General features: G+C 36.6%; 1 protein-coding gene across 2 annotated transcripts in view; it reads left to right on the top strand.

The window, feature by feature from the left end:
* ADAMTS3 (ADAM metallopeptidase with thrombospondin type 1 motif 3) overlaps positions 1 to 14,776 on the top strand; it is a 294,220-nt gene that overhangs the window by 114,419 nt on the left and 165,025 nt on the right. For both annotated transcript variants that reach the window (XM_027769729.1, XM_006142907.3), the window contains exon 4: positions 10,397 to 10,553. In XM_027769729.1, coding sequence (XP_027625530.1) covers positions 10,397 to 10,553 — 157 coding nt within the window. The remainder of the gene's footprint in view (positions 1 to 10,396; positions 10,554 to 14,776) is intronic.

Here is a 14,776-nt window from a genome sequence, read left to right as displayed (position 1 = left end):
CCCCCACAAAGTTGGCCACACTTCCCCCAACTGGCTGTCCTCTCCTTTTCTTGCTTCAGTTAGCTCTGTGTTCTCCACAGACCTTCATGAGGGTGCAGATCATCTGCCTAAAGAATGCACTGTATATCCTGTAGTGGATATACAGTGAATTGTCTTTAAAATGGTTATTTCAATTAGAAACTTTGAAGAACTTCCAGTTGTTCCAACCATAGAAGTGAGTGGTGAGATCTGCCTTGTTGGAGTCAGCTTGACCTTATGCCCTGTCATAGTCCATGAGTCCAGATGCCCATCGCAATCCACTGTAGACAAGTTTTCTAATACTCTCAGCTCATATTTCACCAGAGGATACAGTACATCCTAGCTGCTGCTTTTGATGTTATGGGCTCATAGTATTTACTTGGTTTTTAACCTAAAGTAAGTATTACTATAATCCAACTCATATGGAAATTCAGGATAGCACATTAAAACCAAACTCAAGACCAACATAATTATAATTATGTAGTGTTTATTAATAAATAGCAGAAATAATTGATTCGAGTAGTATTTGTAAATATAGCACAGCCCATAATGCAATAGCATGTGAATGTGAGATTCCAGTGAGATATCTGCAGGAAGTATTTAATTGCACAATGGTTTAAAGGTGTGTGTGTACGTGCTCAGATACACAGTATGCTTTGACACTCATGATGGTGACTACACTTTTATAATTATGCATTTAAGATGGCCATAGCCATTGGCAATGGGCAAGGTTTATAATTTTGATTACTGCATTTGTAAGGTTATTTTATGTTGTGATGTGATAATAAACAAACTCCTCTAAAAACAAACAAAAAACCAAAACAATAAAAGGGATGATTTTATTTCCAGCCTCCTAAATGAATTTTTAGGAAGGCTCAAACTAAACAGGAAGTAGAGTAGATGACTGCTTCGATTCAGTTTTTTTTCAAGTTGCTATTCTTTTTTTACACAAATTAATTTATGTTTTCCGAAGCAACAAGAGGATAACAGAAAACATGCTATTTTGTTCATATATGCCTCCTGCCAAGATTAGTGAGAGTACATTAGATCTGGGGCATAAGCATTTATTAATATAGATGGAATTTTCAGCCACACAGAGTCAAGCACCTGAAATCTAAATAAATACATTTTATATATTTTATATTTATATGATCATGATACAGTGGGAGTCATAGAGAATTTAAAGAAAATCAAGAGTTGGGGATAGGAATAGTCCCATTTTTCTGAGAATGATAAAAATGATGCTTTATACATTCTCAACTTTTTCATAGAACCTTAGTGAGGTAAGATGCATCCTCATAATTTTGTGAAGTGGTGGATATTGCTAAACCTTGCTGATACATCTCCTCGTAATCTTATATATTCCTAGAACAATATGCTTTCTTGCTTCAGATTTACTGAGCCATAATATTGTTTCAATTTTAGCTTAAAATGTGGGGCTTATACTTCTTGTAACAAGTACTTCCTTCAATATGTCAGCGCATATGTGCCAGTTTATATACATTCGTATAATAATACGCTTAAAATAGAATAAGTGAGCAAAATGAGAAAATAAGGGAAGGAAAAAGTGTCCCAGAAAAAATTAGTATCTAAGGATTTATGGCACGAGATTATCCTAAGGGTGGAATATAGAGCTGACGCCATTTTCTCACAAATACTCATTAGTTACATAATATATGGTGTTTATAAAATAAAATTTAGAAGAAAAACTTGCTGTTACTAAAAATCTGTGAAATTTTCCCAAAAAAAGAGCTTCCTGGGCCTCTTTTTGTGTGGTCTCTTTCATCACAGTCCTACTTTTTAACTTTTGTTTGTTTGTCTGTTGTAAGGTTTTAATGGAGTTGAATGAAGGGTATCTTAGTGGGGTCCCAAACGACTGTGGCATGGTTTAGTGGAGGGAGGGTCTGATCATAGAGGTTGAGGAAAATGAAAGGAATTAGACTAGATGTTTAGAACATCCTTTAGCCTTCAGGAAATCTTCCTAGAATTTTATTACTATTTCTGGCAACCTGTACTTTATTAAGAATTAGGCAGCAGCGTGTTGGAGGCTATACTCTCTAATTAAGGAGTTAATATGGTGACATCTAGTGCTGCAATGGAGGTTAGGTTTATTTACTTTAGCAATAAAATCATGTGTGGGATGGCATCGTTTTGTGTGTAACTATCATACCTGCCGGACTAGAGGATGTGTTTGCCCAATTCATGAAGGGGATTCTGCAAATACACATTTATGTTATCAGTTTGCAGGGGATTATATTAGATGTGAGAGAGAGAGAGAGAGAGAGAGAGAGAGACCATCTAGAAAGATCACTACTGAATAAAATCTTAGCCAAACCCAAATGTAAATCTGGCATTTAATCAGATTTACATTTTGGTTAGACTGACATTTTTCAGACATTATTCAATCTCTTAATTTCTAGGCACTAGCAGAGTCGATATAAATAACTGGAATACAAGATTGACAATGATGAGTATCATAGAAAATAGATCAATGCAAAAGGAGTAAAAATTTTCGCTGGCTTTGGAATAAAGGAATACTTTATGGAATTCAGTAACATGTTGCATGTATTTTGGTTACTTCTTAATCTGCATAAATTTTTTTCCAAATCATCCAAATAATTAAGCTTCTTTAATGTAAGTAGAGAAATGGTGTTTTTGGTTTTTAACTACAGCTTCATATCAGTATTGCTCATTTAGCTTTCCAGTCCTTCTCAGCCTTTCCTGTCCCAGCACCTCCTCTGTAGAAACTCTGGGGATAACATTGAAATTTAGGTAAGATTTAGAAATCATCATCAGATAATGACATCAGTCTCTTCTTATGATAGAGTGGGAACCAGGCAAGTGTTTACTTGGTACATTAATAGAATAAATATTTGAGAAAACAACCCAGAAAAAAGGTGATTCTCTTTTTTCTTTTCTTTTCTTTTCTTTTCTTTTTTTTTTGGGGGGGGGAGAGGTTTTCGCTATAGGGTACGTGCACTTGCCAGACAGACAGAGAGAGACATAAAGACAGAAAGCGAGAAATCACCCCCAGGGGGGATGGTCACGCCGCAATCCCTTCTCCTCCATTCTCCTCTCGGGATCTTGGGCATGCACGCACACGCGCCTGGTGTGAGTTCTAAGCCACCGGATCTGGGACGCGAACCGCGGTCGACTACATGGGAGTCCAGCAACATAGCCATTATGCTAACTGCTGGATCCCAAAAGGTGATTCTCAAAATGTATTTTTGTGAAAACTTTGTGAACTAAGATGATGTGGTTGTGCCATAAAGTTCTAATGCTGCTGTTTCTTGGGTATTATATTATTATCTGCCACACACACATACAACATTAATATAACATCTCAGTGTCTCTTACAGATACTACATGTAAAACTTATTACTGCTTTTCTGATTTACAGTATAAGATTATAACCGGTTTAGCACCCTGTGATGGCTATGTAGTTAGCTTCAGCTGCAATTACACATTACATATAGGTACATATTTCATGGCATACCAGAGTTACCTAGATTTGACTTTCTTTTCTTAGCAGACTGGAGAAGTTCTGCAGGAAAAGACATTGAGGTATCATAATAAAAAAACGGAAGGTTTCCATGGCATAAGTTTTTTAGAATATCTGGCACAGGATTTCTAAGAAAACGTTCGTAATTTTTGAAAGAACTCCTTTTAAAATGTCTCTTAGGTGGACTTTGAAATTAAACACAATTTAGTTTTTTGGTGACTACGGTTATTAGTATTCATGTAAAGGCTAGTGTTTTATGCTTGTTGCAGGGCGTTACAGCTTATAAAAGGTATTTATAGACATTATCTCATCCGAAACTCTCTACCCCACACCCTTTCTTCTCTTTTGCCATTTGTACTTTGGTGAGGATTAGGAAGCCATCTAACCTCGTTTATTGGAATTGGGTGTCATATATGGCTGTGAGGGCCCCTCCTCGTGAGTAAGTAGCATGGCCTTTGTGAGAGCTAATTCCATTCTCAGAGGCTATCTGACTTAGGTTCTTGGCAGTATTAGAGTTGGGTGATGTAGCTGCAAGAGTTGACCAGATGAAAGGGCAATTAAGCTGCTGACTTTTTAGCATAGATCATTGTTTTCTAACTAGCTCCTCCAAAATGCTATCAAAGGGCCTCTGTGAATAAGTAATCAGAACAAAATGAAGTACATCTCATATAATGTGGTTAATGCTGTACTACACATAAAAAAAAATTCAAAATATGGGACCAGCAGGTGGCGTGGTGGTTAAGGTCCTGGACACTCCCACAAGACCGACCACGGTTTGAGTCCTGGACCTGGTGGCTTCTTTCTCACTGTCCTTCTCTCTCTTTCCTCTTCTGTGTCTCTCTCTGGTCAAATTAAAATAAATGAGTGAATAAATAAAATAAAACAAGTAATTATTAAAAAAAATTCAAAATATCATCAGTGTTAAAGTTAGAAAAATAGTTTGAGAAGTATAGTAAATATCTTCTGTGTTGTTGCATGGGAGTTGAATGGTAAATGTAGATTGCTTTGTGTTATAATGGAAATTTATAAAATATTATCTTAATACTTTGTTAACTAAGTAATGTTAATGATGTACTAAAAATGACTGGGGCCAGCTTGTGGCCTAGTGGTCAAGGCATCTGGACCCCATATGGCCGAACTCATGGTTGGAGTACTAGAATGGTGACTAGAAAACATCCAAAAGGAGAGAGTTGTGGAGAAGGGATTACAGTGTGACCTTGACCCATTGGGAGTCCGTCCGTCTGTCCATCCTTTCTTCCTTCCTTCTCTCTCTCTCTGTCTGTCTCTCTCTCTCTCTTTCTTTCTTGTAGTAACTGAAATTGTCCATGCAACCAACTTTATTGATATTTCATTACCAACAGTCTAAATTTAACACAGTAATGCCTTTTTTTTTTTAGAAAGCCAATATTTGAGCAGCTTTCCATTATTTAAGCAGTATTCCATAACATAAATGGTCTTTGATTTCTAAATGGGTGTTATTTACACCAGACAGCTTTCACAAGGTTAGAGCACAGTAACTATGAGACAAAGGGCCTTGTTTATTTCCTCAGAAGAGCACACAGCCGATCGTGCACACTGGAACACCCGATGCACCTTCACAGGTCACTGGAAAGCCTTCATTAGGACAATCCCACCCAGTGGGCATGAGTGAGGATCAGTCCTTCTGTCACTAACCCTGAGGGGAAAAGCAAAGCTTATGTGTGTAACCACAATGGGACATGTCCAGAAACACGAGGAATCTGCTCTAAAAGTTTTAACACAACGTGAACTTGAAACTCATTTCCGAGTTCCTTTCCTGTTCTTCTGAATAGTTTGTCAATTACTAAAAAAAGCACCAACATCATGGACAAAATCTCTCAAAGGGTTGACTTACACAGTCTTTCACCATTGGGGGTACTTTCTTACTTTTCTTCTCTCTGTCTCTCAGGCAAGTGCATGCACCCTCTGGAAAATTTTTTTTAAGAAGGTGATTGCATCTGTTTAAACAGAATCTCTTAGGAACATGTATCATCTTATGTGTGACATTTCTGAAAAATTCTAAGTTTTAATTTAAAACTGGTAAATTCCTGGCAGCATTATTGGCAATCCTAGTACTTAGAATGCCATGGTTGAGACTTTTATTTTATACATGTTGAGTTTTATTCCTGTAAGTTACTTCATGGTTATATGTAATAAATGAATCCTGTGAAATAAAACTATGGAGACCTCAGAGCAGAAGTAATAGTTATTTAAAATTAATGTGTGGCAATGCATGGTCTTTTTGAGCTTCCAAAATATTGCTTGAATGTGTAACCACCAAGTGAGTATCGTAGTGGGTAAAAGAACCTTCAATATTTAATTATTAGTACTGATGATATTCTCCCTATTAAGTATGCACGGGGAAGTCTTATCTGAAAATACAGGTTATTATTTTTATTTTATTAAACCTGTGTTTTCACACAAAACTGTCCTAGGCATACTTAATAGGGGAAAATCACCAGTGTAGAGTGGTGGGAGGAGGGCTTTCTAAGCAGAATGAAGAGCTTTTCAAAGGCCTGAGGCTTTAAGGAGCTTGGGAATATCAAAGGAAAAATAAACTGAACACAATCCCTAAGGCTGGGGCTTTCTGAGTGCAGAGAGGGTGGCACTACTTGAGGTTGATAGGCAGGGCCTTGAGGCCCTAGTAATAAGTGTGGTTTTAAGTGCAATGGGAAGCAATGGAACTGTTTCAAGCAAAGGAGCAACATGATCTTATTTGAGGTCAAGACTTCCATCTTTTCATCAAACCCATTTGTCTCTTCTCCCTGGGCACACAGCCAGAATCTGTTTCCTGGTTCTCTATCCAGTTGGCAGTGAGCCATGTAACTGTATCCTGCCATGGAAGTAAGTGGAAATGGTAAATACTATGACAAGGGCTTACTCCTAAAATCTCCCTGGTGGACTTCCTCATGCTGTTTTCCCTCTGACTGGGCCACCTTGGGAACCATATTGAAATGGCAGAATTACTTTTAGCCTGGACCCCTGCATGGATGTGCAGAGCAGGAATTCCTCCTGGCCAGCCTAGAAATGTCCTAAAGCAAGAAGGAAATGCCGAATGGTTTGAGCCTTTACTTGCTCTGTCCCTTTGCTAACCACATGCTAGTTTGTCCAAGTTAATACAGTGATGGAAATGGGACATTTCGGCCATTGTGCTACGGGAGGATGTGGAACAGTGCAAACAGTAGCAGTGGCCACAGTGAAGGTTTATCATGATGTTGACTAGGGAGATCCGAGCTGAAATAATTGCTAGATGATTTGGGATGAAGAATTAATAGCTCGTACTGATGGTTTGCTTTGTGTAGTGAGATTGAGGTGGGTAGAAAGGTCCCTTGATTTGACTCAACTGCCATTTCGCTTACTTTCTGGACTTTTTCTAACACCTTGTTGAATAACTTTAGGCATGCATTTTATTTAGTTGACTTGATTTAATCAAGTGGAGGGCTGTCTTTGAGAAGTCTATGGTATCTAGTATAGGGCTTTACAAAAGTTACTTTTCTTTTTAATCAAGATTTGCTTAAACTAATAAATAAAAGGACACTCCCAAATTCTTGTCAGGGAAGTTATTAGAGGTCACAGAAACCAGCTCGAGCCTCGTGCCTCGCAGCTAGTATTTCCTCAACCTGACTTACATTTTCTTTGCTTTCTAAGGGAGAGGTTTAATTATGCTCAATTTTGTTTTGCCTATGGCTTACTTGGAGAAAGTAACTTCATGGGGTTTGAGATTTGAATGTTTGCCAAAGATGTTTAGAGAAATGTTTTCCAAAGGCATATGGGCTAATCCTCGTTAACACCTCCTTCACTTTCAATTGACCCCAAAAGCCATGCCCCTTGCTCAGGAGTCTGATGCTTCAGGGTCCTCTTTGTACCCACAGCCAGGCACTTATCTGGGAGCTTCATTATGATGTATAGAAAGTCTCAGAATAGGGGTTTTCTGTAATCCACATGAACAATGATGAAGTATGCAACTCAGGAAGTGTCCCTGGAAATAGGAGGTTAGAAGATGAATGTGAAAGACTTTACAGAACATGGTGACTGAATGGATTTGAGGCAAAGAAAAGGCTGGGATAAAGAGAAATGCTGGAACTCCCGTGCTGACCAACTTCAACTCAAAATCTTACATATGTATCAAAGATGTGTTTCCAAGATAAAGCCAGTTAAGTTTCCTGCTACCACAGATGGCTTTACCTATGAGACTGGACATTTCAGACTTGGATACGTGCTACTTTATTAACTTATTATATGTTTACTGTGTTTGTGCTTAATTTGAATGTGTTTTCTGGATATTATTAACCCATCCATGCTTGAGAAGCACAAAAGCAGTGGCTGTTAAAATAACTGTGATAAGAGATATGAAATTACAATATTGGAAAGATTAAGCAGATATTGAAAATCATGAAAAAGATGTTGGAAGTTGTATTTGTTGAAAGTTGTAATTGTAGAGATGATTCCAATGATGGTAGGACAACTCTGAATAGGGAAGAATTAATGAGAAATTTATGAAAAATACAATGCATTTCACAGTTCAAGGGTAGGTAAAAAGTAATTAGTAGTTGGAAAAAAGAATTCAAATATTGAAATGTGTGTCTGGAAAATCAGCTTTACTACTGAATGCCTACTGTTCAATTAAAAAATATTTATTTAATTTTATCATTATCCTATTCAGTTTACTATTAGCTGAGAGAGAGCAGGGAAGAGAGAGAGAGAGAGAGAGAAAACCAGAAAGCAAGCCACCATGTGCGGGACTTGAGCCATGGTTAGCCATGTGGGAATTCAGTGTCTCAACCACCACGCCACCTACTGGCCCTGCTCAATTTTAAGTGAAGGCTAGCAGTTTGTTCCATGGGGCAAGGAGCAAGTATGGTAAAGATCTGTGGTTATGTTTTCTTTTAAAGATAACATAGCTTCAGGGACTGTTTGTATGTAAATAACATTAAATTGGATATAGATGTGGCATATAAAGATGTGATAGCTTTAAAGAATTCCCTGGAAACTTCCAAAGGAAAAGAAGGGGAAGACCAGACCTGATGGTAGAAGTCATATTGGAAAAGGACAGATTTTAATGCACCAGAAAAACTACAGTCAGAGCAAAGCATATTTGCAAAAATATGTACGCTTTGGTGAGGGGGTACCTAACTTTAAAAAATTTTTATTTATTCATTCATTTATTTAAATTTCACCAGATTGAGAGAGAGAAAGAGAGAGAAAGTGAGAAAGCAAGGCACCAGGTCCAGGACCTGAACCATGGCCAGACATGTGGGAGTATCCAGTGCCTTAACCACCATGCCACCTGCTGGCCCCAGGGGTACTTAACTTTTAATTCTGAGTTGCTTAACACCATAATGGCAGAGATACTAAATCAACACCCAGAAAGGGTAAGAAACCTCTCTCTTGCCTAGTTTTCTTGAGAGTCATATGTGAGTTAGCTAAAGGTCTCAGGAAAAACATATGGGTTACCTCTAAATCTGACTTACTGTAAATCTGAAATATACAGAGGGTCTTCACTAAGTTCATGGAAATGTGCATTATTAAACTATCAATAATTTCAAAGTTTTGTGGACTAAAATAAACTTATACCAAAACTTTTTTTATGACCTTTTTTGCAAGTCTCCATAGATTTTTAAAATAATTAGTTTCCACACTAACACATTATTTATTCAATTTTGTTTTTAAATAAATATGTTGATATTTAAATTGATACTGCATATTAATGTATGCTCTTTGGAGTAGGTATATGAGCTGCAACTATTTGACTATAATGTGGACTTGATACTTAAGGAAGAAAACATTTAAGACAAAACAATAATTTGTTTTCAGTTATAGTTCTGGACATAGTCCTGAAGATTTCAAAATAATCAAATAATGAAAAAAGGCCAGAAAGGTAACAGAGAGGTAGAATGAACTGAATGTAAAGATAAACTTTTCAGTGTGGAAGGAGGAAGCTTGAAGATGAAAAAAATTATACATATATACACATACATATTCACATTGGTATATACACATACATATATAAAATCTCAAGTTAGATTAAGATAGGGACAAATATGTGCTAGTTCTTTAAACTAGAACATATTCGGAATGTGGAGTTTCTATAGAAGCTTAAAGAGAATGTTTAAAAGACAAAACTAACTTGATGTACTGAGGGAAGTATCTTACCTGTCTCCCACCTTAGTGTTATGGAAGATGTAAATGACTTCAGAAAAATATTTAACATCGCATGGACAGCAGTGCTACAATGGGTTATTATGGGAAATTAGGGACTTTTTTTGAGTTTAAGTGTCCCATAAGATTTCTTTTAAAGATAAAATACCAAGGAGACTATATATTAATAAATATACTTCTTGGGGCCAGCAGGTTGTGTAGTGGTTAAGGTGTTGGACTCCCATGTGACTGACCATGGGTTGAGTACCAAACCCGATGGTTTGAAACTCATGCTGGGCGTGTGTGTGTGCATGTATGCCAGGATCCCAGGAAGAGAATGGAGGAGAAGGGATTGCAGCATGGCCATCTCCTCTAGGGCCATCTCGCCTTGCTTTCTGTCTCTGTCTCTCCAGTAAGTGTACATGTCCTACAGCAAAAAATCTCTCTCTCTCTCTCAAAAAAACAGTCTGATGAGATGTATACAAGGTGTTCTACCTTATATAATTTTTCTAACTCCTATCACAAATGAATTCTCATGTAGTATGAATTATTGATACTTAATAATAGCTTAACTATTTTAAATTTAATAGCCAAACATGGAAAGAAAAAAACATCAGCTTTCACAAATTGTCTTCTTGCCATTTCAAAGGACATACTTCTGAGCTGAAGATGATAGGTGTTTTGTTTTTGTTTTATTAACAAATTTTATGCTTTCTCTAGGCTGGAATGATAAAAAGTGATAATGAAGAATATTTCATTGAACCCTTGGAAAGAGGGAAGCAGATGGAAGAAGCCAAAGGAAGGGTTCATGTTGTTTACAAGAGATCAGCATTAGAACGGGCTCCCATCGACCTGTCCAAAGACATACACAGCAGAGGTAAGCATCTTTGACAAGCCTTCATAACCAAACAGAATGTTGAGATGTGATGAAAACAACCCCCTCAATTAAGAGAATGTGATTGTCATGTGCTCTTGTATAATGCAAAGGTAGCAGAGGAAGTTTATATTTATAAATAATGAACTGCGGCTTCCCTTTTTAAAAATGCATAGAGGAATATGTGGCATGGGTATTATTTTATCCCAGTTCATTTTTCGTTCCCAAGATATTTGTTATTTTTAACTTCTTTTTAAGAACTATACATTAAAACTATCTTTTCTCTAGCTTTTTTTTTTCAATCTGAAAACAGCCACTGTTTATTTACTGACCAGATTACAAAAATAAAGATTTGTGTTTTCCAGAAGTTTCTAAACCATAACATTATTAATGTTATTTTAAAACTTTTTGAATGAGAAGTATTGCCATGGCAAAGAATTGTGTTTTGTTTCAAGACCAGTGTGATAGATATCTTTGAAAATAATTATGGTATTTAACTTTAAGGTATGTTTTGCAAAACATTTTACTATATAGAGGAGACGATGAGTGAAATTCTTCTGTAGAATTTTATTTCAAAGAAGGCTGGAACCAGTAAAGTCAAGGAAATTATGGCACATGAAAGTTTGCTATTTTTATTTGTTTCAATAAAATCTGAAACTAACTTGATATTCAGGAGATAGTCTTTTATGTTTGATACAGAAGTTTCCTTAATGGAGAAGAAAAGAAATTTGGAAATCTGTATTTTTACCAAAATCTCATAAAGTCTATATTGCTTTTGCCAGGCCTACTTTCTGAATTAAGGATAAGGAAATTTCCTTGAGGGAAATGTCAGAATGATAAATAATCTTAATGTAGCAATAATGTATCTTCAAGAATGTCTTTTGAAAATTATTATCTAGTTAATAGTTGTTTGATTTTCAGATGCTTCCCTTAAAATGCTGTACGAATGGAATAGCACAGTTTGAGATGAATTTAAAATTAGCACAACCTGAATATTTTTGAGAAATTTCTGATTTGAAACTATAGGACTGCCTTAATAAATACAGTATTATGAACGGCGTGCCTAGCTTAGATGGTCACTGGCATTACAGAAATAACACAAGATTTGCAGTTAGGCTTGGTGTGAATAATAGCTCTGCAATAGCACCTCGTTCTGTTGCCTTAAATTAGTACTTAATCTTTCTGAACCTTAATTTCTCTAGATTCTGTGAATAGAGAATTAAAATATATTGCACAATTTGTATAAGTATCAAAAATAATTTATGCAAATTACAGAGTGTAGCCACTTTCAATGATGGGTACTTACTCAATGCTGGATGCCACCTTATTAACTATTCATTTCAATTATCTTGCACAAAAGATTTGAATAGTAGGATGTTTTGCTAAAGTTGAACGGTTAGACATTATTTGCCTTCATGTCGTGAATACATTACTCTTAATTTTCACTTATATTTTTGTGTTTTAAAAATATTCTAAATCAGAAGCCTGGTTATGGCATAGGATACAATGCCTTTTTTGTCCATCTGGGTTATTATGTATTATCAATATCTAGGTTTCCCTTTTGAAGCAATAAATATCTGTTCTTTTGGTTTTGTTTTTGGCAAGGGTTTATCTTGTTTATTCAAAGTCAAAGCTAACATTCATTTAAAAAATTTTTTCTTTCTAGTTTTATTTTATATTTTCTTCTTTACATTTAAGTGCTATCAGTCTTTATGGCATACAATTTAGTTTTTCAAAGCATGCATGCAGTGTGTGATAATCAAATCAAGAACACTGCTGTACACAAAGAACCTTACATTCTTGATCTGTTAAATACTTTTTTTCCTGAGCCCCTCTTACCCATCCCCAGCTACCAGCCTCCCTCATATATAATCTCCGGTATCTACATTTGTCTTCTCTGTGTCTTCAAATCTTTCAATTTCTGCCAAAAAGTACAGATGTTTGGTATATTATGGCTGCCCTCCCATAGGTTCCATCTGTCAGAACTATAGTCTTACTAAGCTGTACCTTGTTACTCATTTAAGTTTCTGGTGGAATCTATTTCTGTAAATATCAGCCCTGATACCTTTCACTAATTGATATTTACAGGAAGAAGAGAGTTTTTTTTTTTCCCCTTAGAATATGAAAACTGCAGGAAATATTATGTTTAATGCCTATGGAACTTTTAGATGATAGGGAAATGATTTTGTAGTCAGAACATATAAATTCAAAAGATTCAACCTTAATATGAGCTTAGTAATTTTTCTTATTTATGAACCTCTGATTGAATTGAGTTGTGGGAGATTTCCACTTAACCTTCTTTGTGACTACTCTTCAGTTGTAACCATATATTGAGTTGTTGGAAAAGTCATGACGTATTTTTCTATGTTTTTCTATGCTAATATGCTTTATTACTTTTCCCACAACCCAGTATGTTAGAAATGTAGCTTTCTTTCTTAGGAAGTACCACATTGCAGCCTTTCACTTGGTCTTTGAACTTCTTGGTCAGAGAACTAGTCAAGCTTTCTCATAGGCTGATACTTTCCAAGTATAAATTAAGAATAAGTTTTTATAATTTATTCCATCCTTCTAAAATGTAAAGTTGAACGGATTCTGGGAATTGAATGGTATATTGATTTATAAATGAAAAGTAAAGTACCATATGATAATGCTTTCCCTGGATCAATTAAAAAATGCTATTTTAGGAGTCATATGCGGTCCTTCTTAATGAGTTATAGGAAGAGGCATAAAATACATAAGCTCAGACTTACATAGAAATGCATTTGAGAACTATGGTCTTCATAAATTGCTCCGACAGCATGTCATCAGGTGGACTTTTAATCATAAGCAAGCTGTTTCTTACCCTACAGCGTTTTATCAGCAGGGTTTTTGTGCATATTCTGCAGTAGCTTGCTAGTTGTCACGGTAATTGCCTAACTACCTTTCTTGCTTTGGCAGTTAAGTGCCTCAGAACTGTCATTCATTTGAATCCTTAGTTCCTTGCAAGTTTTCTAAATTAAGCTGATAAGGACCTAAAGTAGGTAAGTAGGAGAGAACAGAGACAAATTGGATAGAGATGAAAATTGAACTGACTGGGTTTTGTGATCAGGTCCATGTTTGAATGGGTAGAGAGTTTGATCAAGGGTGACTCAGCATTCTAATCTAGGAGAATAGAGAATTCTCTTTCCAATATTCAGGTATAGTAAATGAAAAATAGAAACAGGCTTTATGGGAAATAACAAGTAGACATTCTTTTTAAAGAATTACTTGATTTAACTTTTTGTATTTATTTTAATTTGATCAGAGAGGGACAGAGTGAGAGAGAGAGGGGGAGGGAAAGTGAGAAAGCAAGCTGCCAGGTCTGGGACTCAAACCATGGTCAGCCGTGTGGGAGTCCAGCACCCTTAACCACCACACCACCTGCTGGCCCCGAAGAATACGTTTTTGGAAAGATTAAGTTCTATCCAAAAATCTGTTGGAACAGTGAGCATATTAACAATGTGTAGGGTATGTTTACAGTCACATTGCAGAGTCGGTGTACATATGGCCTTCTGAACATGTTGTGGTAGGGACAGGCAGAGAATTGGTTTGGGAGTGAGGTGGCAAGTGTTGGCTTATAGATCCTTGGAAAGTCTCTGCATGCTTTCTTCCCTCTCCTTCCCAGCTATATCACTGAGAATAAGAAGGTTTACAGTGCCCAGAACTGGGAGCCCATAAAAGAGGATGACTGTAGGTAAGGAGGACATTATGTCCTCAAACAAAAACAAAACAAAACAAAAATCATCCCAGTAAAAGTCACAGCCATGAACATGTTTAGATAATATATCTTATGGTATAATTCTGCAACAAAAACCCTTTCCCTCATCCCCAAAAATAGCTCAGATTCTCTCTCCTTGACTCTTTTTTTGGAGAGTTTTTTTGCAGAGTTTTTTTGCTATAGGGCGCGTGCACTCGCCAGACAGACAGAGAGAGACACAGAGACAGAAAGCAAGAAATCACCCCCCCCAGGGGGGATGATCACGCCGCAATCCCTTCTCTTCCATTCTCCTCTCGGGATCCTGGGCACTCACGCACACGCGCCTGGCGTGAGTTTTAAGTCACTGGGTCCAGGACGAGAACCACGGTCGACTACGTGGGAGTCCAGCGATATAACCATTACGCTAACTGCTGGTTCCCTCTCCTTGAATCTTATTTGAGAATTTGTATTGTTTTTGCAATATGGAAAAATACGAAGAGCTTTTTAAAAA

The sequence above is a fragment of the Tupaia chinensis genome, unplaced genomic scaffold (assembly GCF_000334495.1).
Source record: "Tupaia chinensis unplaced genomic scaffold, TupChi_1.0 Scaffold000086_1, whole genome shotgun sequence".
NCBI classification, from domain to species: domain Eukaryota; kingdom Metazoa; phylum Chordata; class Mammalia; order Scandentia; family Tupaiidae; genus Tupaia; species Tupaia belangeri.
This window is presented reverse-complemented; position numbering and strand designations above follow the sequence as displayed.